General features: G+C 41.6%; 1 protein-coding gene across 1 annotated transcript in view; it reads left to right on the forward strand.

The window, feature by feature from the left end:
• The window catches only part of CACNA2D3 (calcium channel, voltage-dependent, alpha 2/delta subunit 3), an 855,054-nt gene that overhangs the window by 799,585 nt on the left and 38,203 nt on the right, over positions 1–17,266 (forward strand). The window contains exons 33-35 of the mRNA XM_015410013.1: positions 1,320–1,372; positions 2,549–2,604; positions 8,585–8,696. Coding sequence (XP_015265499.1) covers positions 1,320–1,372; positions 2,549–2,604; positions 8,585–8,696 — 221 coding nt within the window. The remainder of the gene's footprint in view (positions 1–1,319; positions 1,373–2,548; positions 2,605–8,584; positions 8,697–17,266) is intronic.

Genomic DNA, 17,266 nt, shown 5'->3' on the forward strand with positions numbered 1-17,266 from the left:
TGCAGGAGCCGGCGTTTCCCCTTTAAGAGCAGCCGTGTTTCCCTTTTAAGTGCACGAAGCTGGCATTTCCCTACAAGCCTGATCTCAAGCGGAGATCGGACTTGGGAGGAAACGCAGGCTTGGGAGGAAACACGGCTTCCACACACTTAAAGGGAGAGAGACGGGTGGCTGTGGGTGTTGGGGTGGGGCTTCCCCCACTGGCCATCTGGCCGGCGGCGGGTAGAACCTCCCCCAAAATGGGGGACCCCTGGCAAACCTGGGGGTTTGGCAACCCTACCAAAAATACATACATAGCACTTTCAGTGCAATTACCCCCATTGGTTGCTACTAATATGCTTCCCATTCCAACATTTAAAATTTTACTTTGCACCAGGTTGTGGCAAAGTCCATATATTTAAATTTGCCCAGAGGTACATTTTTGATGTGCATTTTTTTTCTTATTGATCACATTTACTATGCAAGTGCTTTAACTTATCTCTTTGCAGAGACATCCTGTGTCAGAACTTTTCTTTTGGAACTAAATAATAAAGAATATCTTTGTGGATGATTTTTAATTCAGCTGATTTTTAATTCTCTTGGGGAAAAGCAAGATATATAAATCTGCAACATCTTTGTTTCTTTCTATATTTATTTCTCTTACTCTGTAGCTTTCAGATTTTTTTTTAAAAAGTCATCAAGTCGCAGCTGGCTTATGGTGACTCTGTAGGGTTTTCAAGACAAGACGTGGTTTGCTATTGCCTGCCTCTGCGTCATGCCCCTCATATTCCTTGGGGGGTCTCCCATCCAAATACTGACCAGGGCTGACCCTACTTAGCTTCCCCAATCTGAAGACCCGATTTAGCTTCCCCAATCTGAAGACCCTACTTAGCTTCCCCAATATGAAGACCGTACTTAGCTTCCCCACAATCAAATACCACCGCTTTATGTTTTCACTCAGTTAAAATCAAACTGGGTACAATTTTTCTTTTCTCTTTGTACTTATTGGTATAGTAATGAGGATACAGAAAACTGACAATGCAGATCATATTTGTATGGTAAATGGTAGCCCCTGGAAGGAAAAACTTAAGTATGATTTCATTCATTTTTCCTTTTTGAGTGGTAATGTTTGCACTAGATATTTTTATTTCATTAAAAATATATATAATGATGGTAGTAGAACATTAAAATGTCATCATAGACCTGTAGTATTGGACTTCTTAAGAAATCTTCATTTATGGACTAAAATAATCTTTCTATATAAGGAGAATAAATTGTGTGCGTACTAGTGTATAAGTATTGTTTATTCTGGCCTTTTGATTAAGAAAATTGCTTTTCTCTAGCCATATAAAGCCTTCTTTGCTGCAATAAAATGGATACTGACTGAACTTGTCTTGTAAGTAAAATTTATTAAGAATTTAAGGTTTTCTTTCATATGTGTGTGTGTGTGTGCATGTGCATGTGCAAGAGACACAGGATCAAATCTGCTGTGTATATACTTTTTTGATATTTGGAACACACTTTAAAAACTTCTGTTTTTCTTGTTCTAGTGGCTTGCAAAATAGAAACTAAATTTATTGTTGTGGTTACAGTTAAATCTAAAATGAATATTTGGCTGTTTTCAGGGCTGCTTGGGTGGGCTGTTCAGAAAAGTGTATACTTGCCCACAGGATCTTCTGTTGCTCTGTAGCTTCCTAAGGGTTTTCAACCCACTAGTTAGCACATTTGAAGTTACTGGAAGATCCAGGTGTGTTTCTCACACAATATTAAATTGTTGTCTTTAACAGTATTTCAAATGAATAGGCATGAACTTTTTGAGTGGGCATCACTTCTGTGTATGGTGGACAGTCTTCTTATTTGTTTTCATTTTAATTGCAGAGAGAGTTATTGGTTAACATGCAAAACAGGATCAAAAAGATTGGCTTGTAGTGCTTAAGAAGAACAAAACAAAACAAAAAAATCCCAAAGCCAATGCTGTACCTTGGATAGTGATTATCAGAAATAATGTGCTCATCACTAGAAATTGACAAATTTTGCAGTATATAGCTTTTTTATGGGAAAGTTCAACATAGAAAAGTTTACAACTAGCCATTGGAAATGACAGGATTTTATTTTTACTTTTATGGTCTAGCATGGAAATTTTTAACCACCTGGACTTTTATAAGGAAGCCATAATATACTGATACTACAATGCTGAGCACCGTTATGCAGAATTAAGTCCCTCTTTATTCAGTGCTACTTATTCCCATATAATGTGATAACTGTGAATAATGGCAACACACCAAATTGTTGTAGGTTGTGATGCACTGGAATCATAACTGTTTTTCATGTCAAGACACTCAATTATTAAATGAGATACTACTGACCATATAATTCTAATTGCAGCAAAACTGGGTATTGCAATGCAAGATGCAGCTGATGGGGAAAACTGACATCAATGGAAAACAATAGCTTCTCTTGGGCTATGTTTAATATTTGTCTTTATTTTGAATAGGATGAAAGGAATCACATAACTGACAGCAAGTGATATAAAAATGTCAGATGTAATCACATTTGATCTTTTGTGGTTTAGGTTTCTGGTGGAATTTAATCTATGCAACTGGTGGCACTCAGATCTAACAGCAAAGGGTAAGCATGACTCCATTAACAAATGAGTTCTGTGCTTTTGTGAACACAAAGCCACATTCCAAAAAAGTGCATGGAGCCTCATGTGTGCAGGCACTTCTGGTTTTCTGCTCTGAAAAAGGAAACCAGAGGGACAAATCACTGTGCTTATGATAAACATTGGCCTGAGATGTGCGGTTTGACTACTAAAGGGGAAACAATTTGACTACATCCACATTTAGTTACCACATTTGACTACATACCACATTTAGAGAACCAGTATGGTGTAGCAGTTAAGTGTGCGGACTCTAATCTGGAAGAACCGGGTTTGATTCCCCACTCCTCCACTTGCACCTGGCTGGATGACCTTGGGCAAGCCATAGTTCTGATAACAGCTGTTCTTGAAAAAGAGCAGTTTCTGTCAAGATCTCTCTCAGCCCCACCTACCTCACAGGGTGTCTGTTGTGGGGAGGGGAAGGGAAAGGAGTTTGCAAGCCGCTCTGCGACACCTTTGGGTAGTGAAGGGCGGGGTATAAATCCAATCTCTTCTTCTTCTTCTTCTTCTTCTTCTTCTTCTTCTTCTTCTTCTTCTTCTTCTTCTTCTTCTTCTTCTTCTTCTTCTTCTTCTTCTTCTTCTTCTTCTTCTTCTACCAGCCCTTGTTTTAAAACTGCAGTGAAATTACTATGCATAAAACAAAATGTTCAGTGAAAAACATTTAAGATGAATCTACTGGAATACTGTACAGCAGCATTTGTTCTTCTGGTTATACTGTATTATCCAACTGTTGTAAAAATGTTGATTGAAGAATATTAATTATTCATTAACTTACTTTCTAATACTTCTTTAGCATTTTAATTGCTGTTCAAAATTACTAACTTTTTATAGATGACTTTGTCTCTGTCAGTAATATAACTAATTTCTCCTGATCTGACCTTCCTGGGAAATGGGATACTATGGTCTGCAAAAATAATTACATTCAACCTCATATCTTGTACACTGAAATGTGATGTGGGATAGATCCTCAATAGACTTTTGATCACAGGAGCAGGCTCTTATCCTACATGGTGTCCCATTAAATGGCCTTCCAATACTACGAGCCGTGAAATATCTAAACGTGCCCTGGTAAAGGCTATTCTGTACTTGCAATTTCTTAAACTAGTAAAGTACACTGAATGAGTCAGGAGAGAGGGAGATAGCTGTCTATAAAGTATAGATGTTCTCAAGTATGTCCAAGCTGACCAAAGTTTGTCTGACCCATGATTGCTTCACTCTGGGTCAATTGTTATTTGTCATTTTTTATTTGTCTCTGGATTGTAGGTTCTTTCTATCTTACTTTTAGATATACAGTTTAAATGATGATTTTGTATTTGTTTTTAATACTAATTGGAAAATGTTAAATATTAAATTATTGCATTATGTTTTTCCCTTTTAATTTTATCTTAGTGGAATCTCCACCTTATTCTGCGTTGTTGCTATGGCTTTTCTTTGCTAATGCAATAAAGACTGATTGATTGATTGATTGATAGATATAGATACATGTATTAAACAGTTCCTTGGTTCTGCCATTCTAGGGACCTTTTCTAACATGACCTTAGCAACACCAGCCTTTATTCCAGTACCATCAGAAGTCCTAGGTCACATGCACACCACACATTTGGGGGGGGGGCGAAAGGAGTCACACAGTGGTCTCCTTCCATGTGATTTTATTTCCTTGGAAGGCAACATGTTGCAGCAAGTCCTATTCTGTTAGGGTGATGTAAGCAAGAAATGGAACCTGGGACAGGACCAGGTCAATGAATGTCATGCACTAAGCATATATGATCAAATATAATTCTCATCAGTTCTATGAGTCAAATTAATCAGGCTATAATCTGAGCAGCGTTAACCCCTGTTCACATGTACCCCTTTTTCACATGTAAATGAATGACTAACATTCATTATTAAGGGCGAAAGACTCAATTACAGTGGTGTTGCAAAGCATAAAAACATTTACAAATTTTCCTTATCCTTGACACTGAGCAGTTCCTACTGACAGAGAACTCAGAGCACACAGATATGCATTGAATTTCCCTGTCCCTCTCTCTGCCACCTGGACATTGCTAGTATTTCATAATTTCCTATGCTAACAATCTGATAGGAGAAGGGGAGGGGAAAATGCATCAGACTCTGTTGGATATAGCCACCAGTTCTCCTTGGATTGCAGCCAATGTGCATGTACTGTCCTTAGGTGACCTCTTACAAATCTCTTAGTTTATACCGTTTCACAATGTCCAGTGAAATGTTTTTTTGGGTCAGTGGCTCTCTTCCTTAAAGCAAATAGAAATAAATGCCTGTTACAGATGTAACTGTATTATTAACTCACAACCTTCCTTCCTTAAGGGCAAAGGTTTGCCATTACCTAACTAGATAAAGATACTGCATCTAAGGGATATTCATTCACATTATAGCTGGAAGCAGAGCATGTAATTATATACTTCACCTGCTCTACTTCTTTAATTACTAAGATGCTGGAAAGTACCCCCTCATCCTGATAACCAGAAAGGTATCATTTTAATGCAGCATGTGTTTATAGATTGGAACTGGCTGAGCTGGCAGTCATTGGGGAGTTGGTCAGTAGGCACTAAAGAGAGTCAATTCAGAAAGACAAATGGTGAGACCTCTGCATCTCCACGTACTGCATTGATATTGAAATTGTTTTTACTGAAAACGGCACTCAACATAGACTGAATATCGTATCTTCCAAAAAAAGATCAATCACACCTAAAATTGTTATCTTTCTTTGTTTATGGAATCTTGATATTCTTCAAAATTAGTTTACATGGAGACTCTAGAGGTCTCTCATCTAGGCACTGCTTGAGCCTCTGCTTTCTTCAACAATGTGACAGCATCAGGTGCTCACTGATTAGCCTTCCCTAGTAGGTATCTACCTGATAAACTAGAGCTCATCAGAAAGGAAGGGGGATATGGTTACATCAATTGTCAGGTGCCCATGAAGATGAAAAACAGCATACATATTATATATATATATATATATATATTTCATAATCTAAATATTTTTGTTATCAATTAGTATGTCATGTGATGGCAAATTAAGGGCACTACTGCAAACATAATTAAACAAATGGGGACCCACAACAAAATATTTTGAGATGGCTCTACCCATCCACCCTCTTGGGCCATTTCTATTTTGAGGTTGAATTTTCTAGCTTCAAGGCTCCAAGCAGAGTCACCATCCTCCAAGTGTGGTCTGGAGTTCTCCCAGAATTAATACTGATCTCCAGACTAGACAAATAGGGTTGCCAGGTCCTACCTGGGGAGAATCCCAATCCTACCTGGATTACTTCTGCCACATGCACAAAACGTGTGCACCACAATGACGTCACCCAGAAGTGACATCATTGGGTTTCCAACACTGGGGGTAATGTTCTAGGTTTGGGACAAAACTCTACGGTTTTTTCAGCCCCAAAACCATAGTGTTTTGCCCAAAACCTAGAGCATCACCCCAATGTTGGAAACACGATGATATCACTCCCGGACGATGTCACTGTACCAGTGCTGCCAGCGCTGGGTGAGGGATTCTCAGGGTGGGGCTTCCCCTGCTCGCCAGCTGGGCCACAGTGTATTGGGGGGCCCAAAATCAGGGGATCCCCTGAACCCACTGGGGGAATGGCAACCCTATAGAGAAATCAGTTCTCGTGGAGGAAATGGCAACTTTAGAGGGTCATTTCAGAGGGCAGCCAAGTTGGTCTGCAATAGAACAGTTAGATTTGAGTTCAATAGCACCTTAGAAACCAGCAAGAGTTTCAGGGTATAAGATTTCAAGAGTCAAAGATGTCTAATGAAGGAAGCTTTGACTCTTGAAAGCTTGTACCCTGAAAATCTTGTTGGTCTCCAAGGTTCTACTGGATTTGAATCTAACTGTTCAGAGGGTAGATCTATGGAATTATATGCACATTCTGCCCACAAATCTCCAGGTATTTCCCAAGCCAGAGTTGATAGCCCTAGCTCAAAGAATTTATTTCTTCAGCAGGGAAACAACCACCTGACTTTTTCAAACCTAAAGATGGAAATCCTGCACTATAGTGGTCTGACCACGTAACACTGGGGTTGGACAGATTTCATTGTATGGCAGTTTGCTATAGAAAAATGTCTGCATAAGAATAGACTTGGAAATATATGGATTTCTCTATAGCTTTGAATTTCTCAGGAGTTCAAGGAGCCGGGTTGCAGCAACTACTTCCTTCACATCCCAGGGCCTGAAAACTCAGTTCCTTAGGGAATTTTGCCCAATAACATTGAGGTGTGAAAGAGAATAAGGCACTTGCTTTTCATTTATCCCCTCACCTCAGCTTATAGGGCTGGTTCTGTATAGGACAAATTTACCTAAACTGTTGCAAAATGTATGACTGGGTTCTGTAACGTTGGAAATTCTGAGCTTTGCAAGGTCCTGTGAAAATTTGCTTCCTGCACTGCTGGTTCAGGGCCAGGCAAAGGAGAAGTAAGTAGTTACTCCTACTCTCCCCAGTGAACTGCATTTATGTTGACACCTCCCTTAGCCTCTTTCTGAAAGCTATGCCCTTATTCTGCCTATTTGGGGATTCCCCTTTTTGTAGGGTAAAGAAGGAAAGCCTTTTGTGCTCTTAACATTCTGTGCCCCTCTTCTCACTTTGCTGGCTTTCATGTTGATAAATTCATATTTTTCTTCATACTTTGAAACTATTTGTGGATTGCCTGGTTTTGCTGCTTTTGTGATGGGCATAAGCCATCCACTTAGTTATAATCCAATGTTAGGTGCTTTTGGGATAATCTGCATATAGCAAGGGAACAAGACCACCAAAACTATTTAAATTGCTGTTATCAGAAACGTTAGTGCTGCAAGAACAGTGCTCCCAAATCTGGCTTGGGAAATTCCTGGAGATTTGGGGTGTAGTGTCTGGGGAGGGAGCTCAACTCTCTGGCAATAAAGAAGTTATCTAGACAGATTAAGTTTATGATGCTAGATTTGCTTTATGCACAAACCACAAACATATTTGGGGCAGAAAGTGCTATCAAGTCACAGCTGACTTATGGGAACCCCATAGGGTTTATAAGGCAGGAGACATTCAGAGGTAGTTTGCCATTGTCTTCCTCTGCATAGTGCCCCTGGACTTCCTTGGTAGTCTCCCATCCAAGAACTAACCACTCTTGACCCAACTTAGCTTCTGAGATCTGACAAGATCGGGCTAGCTTGGGCCATCCAGGTCAGGGCACAAATATATTACTTACAGTGTTTCCAAAATTATATTTATAGATTGATTCTGATAAACACACACACATCCTATGTCTTAAGAGTTAGGCCCATTCATACTTACTAGGTAGGGTTGAAAACTCTAGGTTGAAAAATTCCCGAAGAATGGGGGGGGGGTGGAACCTGGGGAGAGTGAACCTTGGGGAGGGGAAACAGCTCAGCAGGGCTGTAATACAATAGAGTCTGAAGCTGCCATTTCCTCCAGCGGGAACTGATCTCTGCCAGTCTGGAGATCAGCTGTAATTTCAAGAGAACTTCAGGCCCCACCTGGAGACTGGCAATCCTTCTATGCCAGAATGAACAGAGTACTAAGGCTTGGCCATTTGTTAGTTGTGCTTTGAGGTGGTTAAGGTTGGGTTCATGGTACCTTTCATTTTTGCCTTGCATGATGTTGTGGTGTTGTAGAATCCTTTTTCATGCATAGATATACTGGCTCGGTTCAGAAAAGTATATGTGCCATTTATGATATGAAAATGAATGTTAAAACTAGTTTATTTAAGGACAAATCAGTGATATCTCTTTAAGAGCTTCGTTCAGGAAATGACTTCTCTATAAATGTGTTTTGTTAATTAAAAAATAAATTTTATGCATTACCTGTAAAAATCACAGGGTGGCAGAAGCAGAGTAATGTTTTCATCTACTGCGAGGTGTTTGATATTGTATATCACACTGTCAAACTGTGAGTAAAGTTACTTGATCTTTTTTATTTGCTTTAGCTCAGAGATTGAAACAAACCCTGGAGCCTTGTGACACCGAATATCCAGCCTTCGTTTCTGAACGTACTATCAAGGAGACCACAGGCAATATTGATTGTGATGACTGTCTGAAGTAAGTACTTTTTTCCTACCATAGAACTAGGAGAAAAACTCTAAATTTCACAGCAATAGCACGTAGTTATTGCAATAAGCAGGGCCTTTTTTGTAGAAAAAGCCCAGCAGGAACTCATTAGCATAATAGGCCACACCCAACAGCAGAATCTCACTAGCATATTAGGCCACACCCCTGACAGCACAGTGCATTACCATGTTAGGCCACAGTCCCATGCCTTCCCTTGGCTTGCCCAGGCGCCCTATGGCTGCGAGGAGCCCGGGCAAGCTGGCCCTTGGAGGGGAGGCAGTTTAAACTGCCTTCCCTTGGCTTGCCTGGGCACCCCATGGCTGCAGGGAGCCCGGCCAAGCCGGCCCTTGGACAGGCCGGGGAAGGCACGGAGAGGCATTTAAATGCCTCCCCGATCCTTCCAGGGCCCCTCTGGCCCGCCCGCCTTGGAGTCATTGGGGTGTGTGTGTCACTCTCCAGGCCTTCCCTCTGTAGCCACGCATGCAAAGGTTTTGGCTGTAGTGGGCGTGGCCAACTCTGAAGCCAGCCGGAACTCCATTCCTGTGCGTTATTCCCCAGAAATAGCCCTGGCAATAAGTCTAAACATATTAGAATGGAGAATGTTCAAAGGATAACATTCATAGCTGAAAGTAGATGAAGATGGTGTGAGCAGTGACTCACGAAAGCTCATACCCTACCACAAATTTTGTTAGTCTTCAAGGAGCTACTGGACTCTTTTCTACAGCTGAAAGTAGTTTTTATTCAGTAAGCCAGAACATGTATTTGTATTTAAACATACGAGTGACCTGGACTCCTGGCAAGAGACCTTCCACACCCAGCAGAGACAACAATTGTAAGACTGGCCTTGGCTAAATCACTCTGAGTGGATCCAGGTTTCAAACAAGTGACCTTTACCAACTTATCATGTCTATCCCATTAATTTTCAAGAAAGAAGGATCAGCAGATGCTAGCTGTCATTGCCTCAGCTATATGACTGTGGCATCTTCCAGACAGTCTCAATGTTCCAATTTAATTTCCCTTAGTTCCTTTTTTTCCTCCTTGTTTTCACGCAGCTTTGATGTGTACTTAATTTATTTAATTCATTCACACCCTGCCTTTCTCCCCAGTGGTGATCCAAAGCAGCTTACATCATTCTCTTCACCTTCATTTTATCCTCACAACAACCCTGTGAGGCAGGTTAGGCTGAGAGTGTTTGACTGGCCCAAGGTCACCCAGCGAACTTCCATGACACAAGTGGGGAAATGGAACCTGGGTCTCCCAGATCCTTGTCAGACACACTTCATCACTACACCCCACTAGCTCTCTGCTGCTGTCCCCGTTTTTCTTCTTTTCCCTCACTCTTTTTAAAACTTGTTTTCCCCTAACCTTTTTTTTCCTTAAAAGGCTTGCTTTTGGATCTTTGGGCAGTCTGAAATGCCTATGCTGTTTCACAGTGCTCCATCCCCCTCACCCTTTTGGGTGGGGTGGTGATTATCCTTTTTTTAAAAAAAGAATTACAGGCCAGCATCCCAGTGATCCAGCACTAGACTGCGCATGCACTAAATGAACAGTCATGGCCAATCAGAAGGCCCAAAACAAGCAGCCTTCATAGCTCTTGGTACATTCCCTAGAGCACATTTGAGTACCATGCCTATGTGCCATTTTCAAGTTCTATGTGTGGTGCAGGTGGATGAGCCAGGGCAGCAGCGAGACAGGTGGCAGCCCGACAAGCCCCTTGTGGACAGGCAAACTGAGGTGGCAGCGATGTAACCAGCGGTTCAATTACCCTCAGATGGCAGGGTCAGACTGCATCACCATTCTCCACTGGCCAGAAGAGGTTCTTGTTTGTTTTCCCTACAACCACACTTTCTGTGAACAAAATTGGTGTACAATAATAATGAAGGGAGCATAAAATAGAACAATTCCTTACTGATGAACAGAACAAGACCAGCGTAAGGGTGCTTTGAAGAACCTTAATAATAACCTTCTAAAGCAATATTTCTTTAGCTCTGTAATCAGCTATGCTGAATTCTTTAGCTACTGTCTGTAATTCAAAAAGGGGAGGAAGGGCAGCACAGCCAATCAAAACAACCTGTCTAACGCAGGAAAGCAGCTAACCAATGAATAGGACAGACATATAGGCAATGTATGTTTCACTGGTGGTGTAGTGTATCCAGCCCTGACAGGGCCGGGCATGTCCGGACTTGCCCAGAGACAAAACCTCAAGCTTCGCGCCTAAAGACAGTGGGTCAGTAGGATCCTAGCCCGGCCCAATTAGAGGACTAGGTCCCAGACCGTGAGGCCAATAGGCCTCTCGATTACTGTAAATAGCCTATCGGGAAGTGGGGTGTGTGTTATGGTGGTGGGTTCTGAGGGAATATAAGCCAGCCTGCGAGCCGGCCAAGGTGTCTTGTTCCTGACTGAATAAAGTATGCTTTGCTGAAATCACTCTCCGTCTGCATACTTTTCAGGTGGGCTTCAGGCGTTGTGACTGCATAAGCCAATGGGGACCAACAGGGGCATTAAAATGCCCCATCACTCCAGTGCAACAGCACAAGTGCAAAGAACAAAAACAAATAAACCTGCCCCAAACTGAACAGTCTGTAAAGGAAAGTACGTACACACACACACACAGGGAAGCTCCAGATAAAAACAGGCAGTGTGGAATGATTGCCCTGATAGCTCTATCATTGGAGGTGCCCTGGGGTGGGGAAAATCCAGATCAGGGTTGCAGTCTAGAAGATGCTTATATGTCACTTCAGAAGTCATTACTATAAGACCCCGCAATGAGCAAACCTTAGTGCAGTGGTCCTCAGTCCATTGATTGGGACTCTCTGGAGGGTCATGGATCCCTTCTGCTATAGAACTGCTTTCCCCCCCAATATTTTGGGCAGGCTTGCTGCATAGACAGCAAGAGTTCCATTTCTACGGCCTCTCTCGACATGTATGCCGAGAAGAGCAGCACAACAGCAAGGTGAGATCACTATGTGGTAGAGAGCACCATGCTTCACTTGTTTCTCACTCTGAAACAGGTACGCCTCTTGGTGATTGGCATACATTTCCTCTCCCCAGCACTTTTTGATTACTGCTCATGGTCCTGACCTTGACACTAGTGAGGTCCTCATACTGGCTACCCCTCATCCAGTCATATGGCTTCCTGTGACATGTGTGCTGCTCAGTGGGTTCCATGTTGGATAAATCCCAGGTCTGGAATGGTTGAGCATCACCCCCCTAGTGGAGTATTTTGTAATGACAGTTTTATGAGATGGTTACGTATTGAAGGTTATGCAGACATGTGAATTCGGCATGAAGACATTTGAAAATATATCCAGCATTAAAGCAGATCTTTAAAAAAATGTGATTAATCCCAACAGTTAAGTGAAAAGACAGTGTTTAGTAATTTAACTGTGTGTGTGTGCATGCGTGTTCAAAGTGCTGTCAAGCTGCTTCCGACTTATGGCAACCCTATGAATTAATGACATCCAAAATGGCATATCCTTAACAGTCTTGCTCAGGTCCTATAAATTAAGAGCCATGGCTTCATTGATTGAGTCAGTCCATCTGGTGTTGGGTCTTCCTCTTTTCCTGCTGCCTTCAACTTTTTCTAGCATGATTGCCTTTCCCAGTGAATTTCATCTTCTCATAATGTGACCAAAATACAATAGCCTCATTTTAGTCATTTAAGCTTCCAGTGAGAATTCAGGCTTGATTTGATCTTGAAGCAACCTTTAGAGAATTCCAATAATTTGTCAGAAATGTAAAATTCTTCTTTCTTTAAAGCTATGATATCAGATTCAAAATCAGGAGGTGCCATAGCTTAGGGGTACAGCAACTGCTTGGCAGCTGGAAGGTCCTGGGTTAAATCCCCGGCATCTCCAGTTAAAAAAGATTAGACAGTAGGTGATGGGAAAGGCCTCTTCCTAAGACCCTGATGAGCCACTGCCAATCTGAGTAGACAAGACTGACCTTGATGGACCGATGGTCTGATTCAGTATAAGGCAGCTTCATGTGTTCATGTGAGGTCTTAAGAAACATTCACTAGACCACTTTATGATGAGTATTCACTAAACCACTTTATGATGAGTATCTCTGAGGCCGTTAAGAGACTAACCCAGAGCCAACAATTGGAGATTGTGGCTCTAAATGCAATATTTCATGATGATCTAAGGGAAAGCTACTTAGATCAAAATATGCGACTAAAGAAATGCACTTTCATTGTATGAACCTGATGGTAATAAACCATTTAACCACACATTACTCATGAAGTTGCACTGTGTTCTCCCATGTGACTACTTTATGTGTTGAAAAGCAACTAAACCACCACAGATGAACATTAATATTTTAAAGATGAGGGTTCATATTTGTAGTAAAAATACAGTTCTTTGGAAGAGAATTGGAGGTTCCACTGTTGACCAAAGTTAATGGAGACCATGAACATAATCAGCTGTTTCCCTTCCCTAGAATAGCTGTACACATGCACACAATGATAATGACCAACATGGACTCTAATAACTCCTGGGTTTTCTGGTTTGTGTGTCATGTTAAGACAATGACATATTACTAGTATGCCATTAGATCTTTATGCATGAAATACGTCATGCCCATGTACCAATGCATAATTTTCAAAGTTAAATTATTATTTAACAATTAATGTCATATCTCTTGGGTGTACTAACTTCCCTATTTCCTCATATGAACCACAACAGAACTCAAGTACATTGGGGTGGATCCTAAGAATTCTGGAAGGATAGCTGTGCTATATCATAACAAAACAGAAGTCCAGTGGCACTTTAGTGGGTAAAAACATTTAGAATCATAGAATCACAGAGTTGGAAGGGGCCATACAGGCCATCTAATCCAACCCCCTGCTCAATGCAGGATCAGCCTAGAGCATCCCTGACAAGTGTTTGTCCAGCTGCTGCTTAAAGACTGCCAGTGAGGGGGAGCTCACCACCTCCGTAAGCAGCTGATTGCAAAACTTTTACTGTAAAAAGGTTTTTCCTAATCCAGCCAGTACTTTCCCGCCCTTAATTTAAACCCATTATTGTGAGTTCTATCCTCTGCCGCCAACAGGAAGAGCTCCCTGCCCTCCTCTAAGTGACAGCCCTTCAAATACTTAAAGAGAGCAATCATGTTCCCTCTCAACCTCCTCCAGACTAAATATTCCCAAATCCCTCAGCCTTTCCTCATAGGGCTTGGTCTCCAGGCCCCCAATCATCCGTGTTGCTCTCCTCTGCACCAACTCCATTCTGCCCGCATCCTTTTCAAAGTGAGGCCTGACTCATGAAAGGTCCTGCTGCAATAAATGTTGTGTGTATTTAAGGTGCCTCTGGACTTCTGTTTTATTTTGGATCCTAAAAGCCATCAATAAAGCTCTGTTCACATATTAGTGCTTTCCTACCTCTTCCTTCCTGATATGCCCCTGCATGTCCCCCAAAGCTGCTCCCAAGAGATGGAAAGCCTGTAAACCCCACGGGATGTGGCACATGGGGTGGCAGCTGAAAGGAAATGTCAGTGGTAACCAGAAAACCCTACTTGTGTGAGTAAAAGTGGCATGTTTAAAAGAGTTCTGTAGGTGTCATCCTATGTTTCAACTTATCCCTGAATTTGAGTACAATGACTAATAGCCATACAAATACAACTGATTCTAAGCTATTTATTCCATTCTTCTCCTGTTGTGCACTAGTACATTTTTCTGTTTTTTATGGCTATGGTCTTCTTTATTACATCTGAACTGAAACCGTTTACTGGACTCGTCTACTGTTAAGTTATGTTATGACCTTTTTTATACAGATGAGCAAATGTTTCCTATTTTAATTTTTTTAATTTATTTTTGTCAGTGTTTTTGTAGGTTTGTTTGAATTGTGTATGCATGGTGTGCAGTTTATATATGTATTTTATATGGGATTTGTGTATATATAGTAATATTCATTTAATTAGTACATTCTTCTACAGTGCTCAGAATGGTACTCATCATTCTTCCCTCCTTCATTTTAACCTCAAAAGCCCTTTGAGGTAAGTCAGGCTGAGTAAATGTGACTACCCCATGGTCACCTAGCAAGTTTCATGGCAGAATAAGGATTTTACCCTGAGTCTCCCAGGTCCTAGATAAATTTATTGCGGTCAAAGACTAGTTCTCACCATTATCCCATAATACATTTCATTTATACTGATACTCTCCAAATAAAGTCTACTAGTTATTGAAAAATGTATACATTTTAAGCAAAAAAAAAACAACCCAAAAAACTTCATGAAACACAAAATGAAAATAAAGAACAATGGGATCAATTCCTATGAAAGTAGTTAAATCCAAGAAGAAGAGTTGGTTTTTATATCTTGCTTTCTTCACCCAAAGGAGTCTCAAAGCAGCTTACAATCACCTTCCCTTCCTCTCCCTACAACAGACACCTTGTGAGGTAGGTGGGGCTGAGAGTTCTGAGAGAACTGTGACTGGCTTCATGTGGAGAAGAAGTGGGGAATCAAAACCCCATTCTCCAGATTAGAGTCTGCTTCTCTGAACCACTACGCAATGCTGGCTCTAACTTCTGCCAGGTCTGGCTTTCCCTCCCACTAGCCCCTGCTCCAGTATCCTCCTGCTATTTCTAGATATCCCTACCTCCTGCTGCTCTCTCACCAACTCTGGATCTTGCCTACGTCAACAATGGGGAATTCCAAACTCATTCCTCATCTTGCAATTTGTGCATATTAAGTGAGATAACCTGTTGGGACCAGTGTTCCCTCTAAGCTGAGATAGTGTGAGCTAGCTCACAGTTTTCTAGCCTCCGGCTCACACATTTCTGTCTTGGCTCAGGAAGGATGGCTCCAGAGCAAACTAAGTTATATAGTAGCCAAATTGCTTGCTGACAACTTTAATGCCAGTAGCTCACAAAGTAGAATTTTTGCTCACAAGACTCCACAGCTTAGAGGGAGCATTGGTTGGGACCAGCACCAACTTAAAGCCATCTCTTTAACTGTTAAAGAATAGGGATGGGCATGAAGTGGCTGATGAACTAAAGTTCATCATGAATTTTTGGCTGTTTCATGGTTTACAAAGCGATGTCCATGAACTAAAGAACCTCTATGAACTTCCATGAATTTTGGTGCAGCTCATGGCAGTTCATAGCAGTTCATGAAGAAAAACAGCTGAGCTCAGTTGTTTGATTTAAATGGCTCAGAGCCATTTAATCCCTGCTTCCTGCAAAAACCCTTGTCACATTCAGGGCAAAACCTGGTGCTGTTACTCTACCTGGGCTTTCTGGGATACACAACTACAATGACAACAAGTAAAGCAAGATACAGGCAGGGCCGGCCCCAGCTTATTTTGCACCCTAGGCGAGGATCCCTTCTGGCGCCCCCCCCCTGCGCCCACCAATTTAAAAAAATGCATTTTAAGAAGAATGAAAAACAATTTTTTATAAAAGAAAACCATCTGGAGCTCACTTCTGCAAACAAAAGGCAAAACCAGCCCTGTTCCTCCTACAAACTTGCTAAGGGGAAAAAAAAATCTTTCTTTGCTTTTAGATGACACCCTGTGTGCCATAGCAGAAGAAGCCTTCTCTCTTGTGAGAGTTGAGCAGCACCAAGGCACCTGTTCTGCTAAACACAATTAGAAATTTTAAAACATTCTGGTGTAGTTATTTGGGAATGACTTCTTAAATGACAGACAATTTTCAGTTACCTAATTTCACTGACTAAATGACTAACCATTGCAGCCCTAATCTTTAACCAACCCTGTGGCAAGTGCACTTGGAATGAAGTAGAGTTTGTAATCCACCTTAAAGGACCTTCAGCCTGTATCCTCAGCCTTCCATAAGCCCTTTTTACATTTTGGGGGTTACCTCTAAGCCTTCAATCCTAGGCACACTTTCCTGGGAGTCAGGCCCACGAGAGGATTTAATTTCTGACTAAACTTGTTTAAGGATGAGCTGCTCAGTGCTCTAAGTGCAGTCACAAAAAGTAAACTGTGAACTAAAATAGATTCAGGTGGGGTAGACCTGTTGGTCTGAAGCCGCAGAACAAAGTCTGAGTCCACTGGTACCTTTAAGACCAACAACGTTTAATTCTGGTTATAAGCTTTCAGGTATCTAAAGAAGTGTGCCTGGCTGCACACAAAAGCTTATACCTTGAATAAAACTTTGCTACTGGACTGTGTACTAAAATGTATTCCAAAAAACCCAAAACCATGTAGCCTGCTTTACACCAACACATGCTTTACAGCCAGAGCGTCAACACATTTATTTGCAAACACGTGGATCGCTGTGGGCAGGTAATCAGGACTGATCACAGTTTCCTGTTAACTGCTCCAGCTGTTCTTCGGAAAATCCCAAAGTGAGGCATGTTCGAGGGGGGGGTGTTAAGGGGGCGCCTTCCCCCCCCCCGCCCTCGAATATCGCCTCGCCAGGCCCCAAAAGGTCTTTCTGACCTTCTCCCTCCTTTTTTTTTTTAAATCAATTAAATAAAAATAAAGACCCGAGACTGGCATTTATTTTTAAAATAAAATAAAATACACCCAAGACTATGAAGCTAAGTTCGCTCCAGGGGATCTTGGTGCCATTCGGTGCCCGGTGCCAGCTGGGGGGGGG

This window comes from Gekko japonicus, unplaced genomic scaffold (genome assembly GCF_001447785.1).
Source record: "Gekko japonicus isolate JY-2015 unplaced genomic scaffold, Gekko_japonicus_V1.1 scaffold160, whole genome shotgun sequence".
Classification (NCBI taxonomy): domain Eukaryota; kingdom Metazoa; phylum Chordata; class Lepidosauria; order Squamata; family Gekkonidae; genus Gekko; species Gekko japonicus.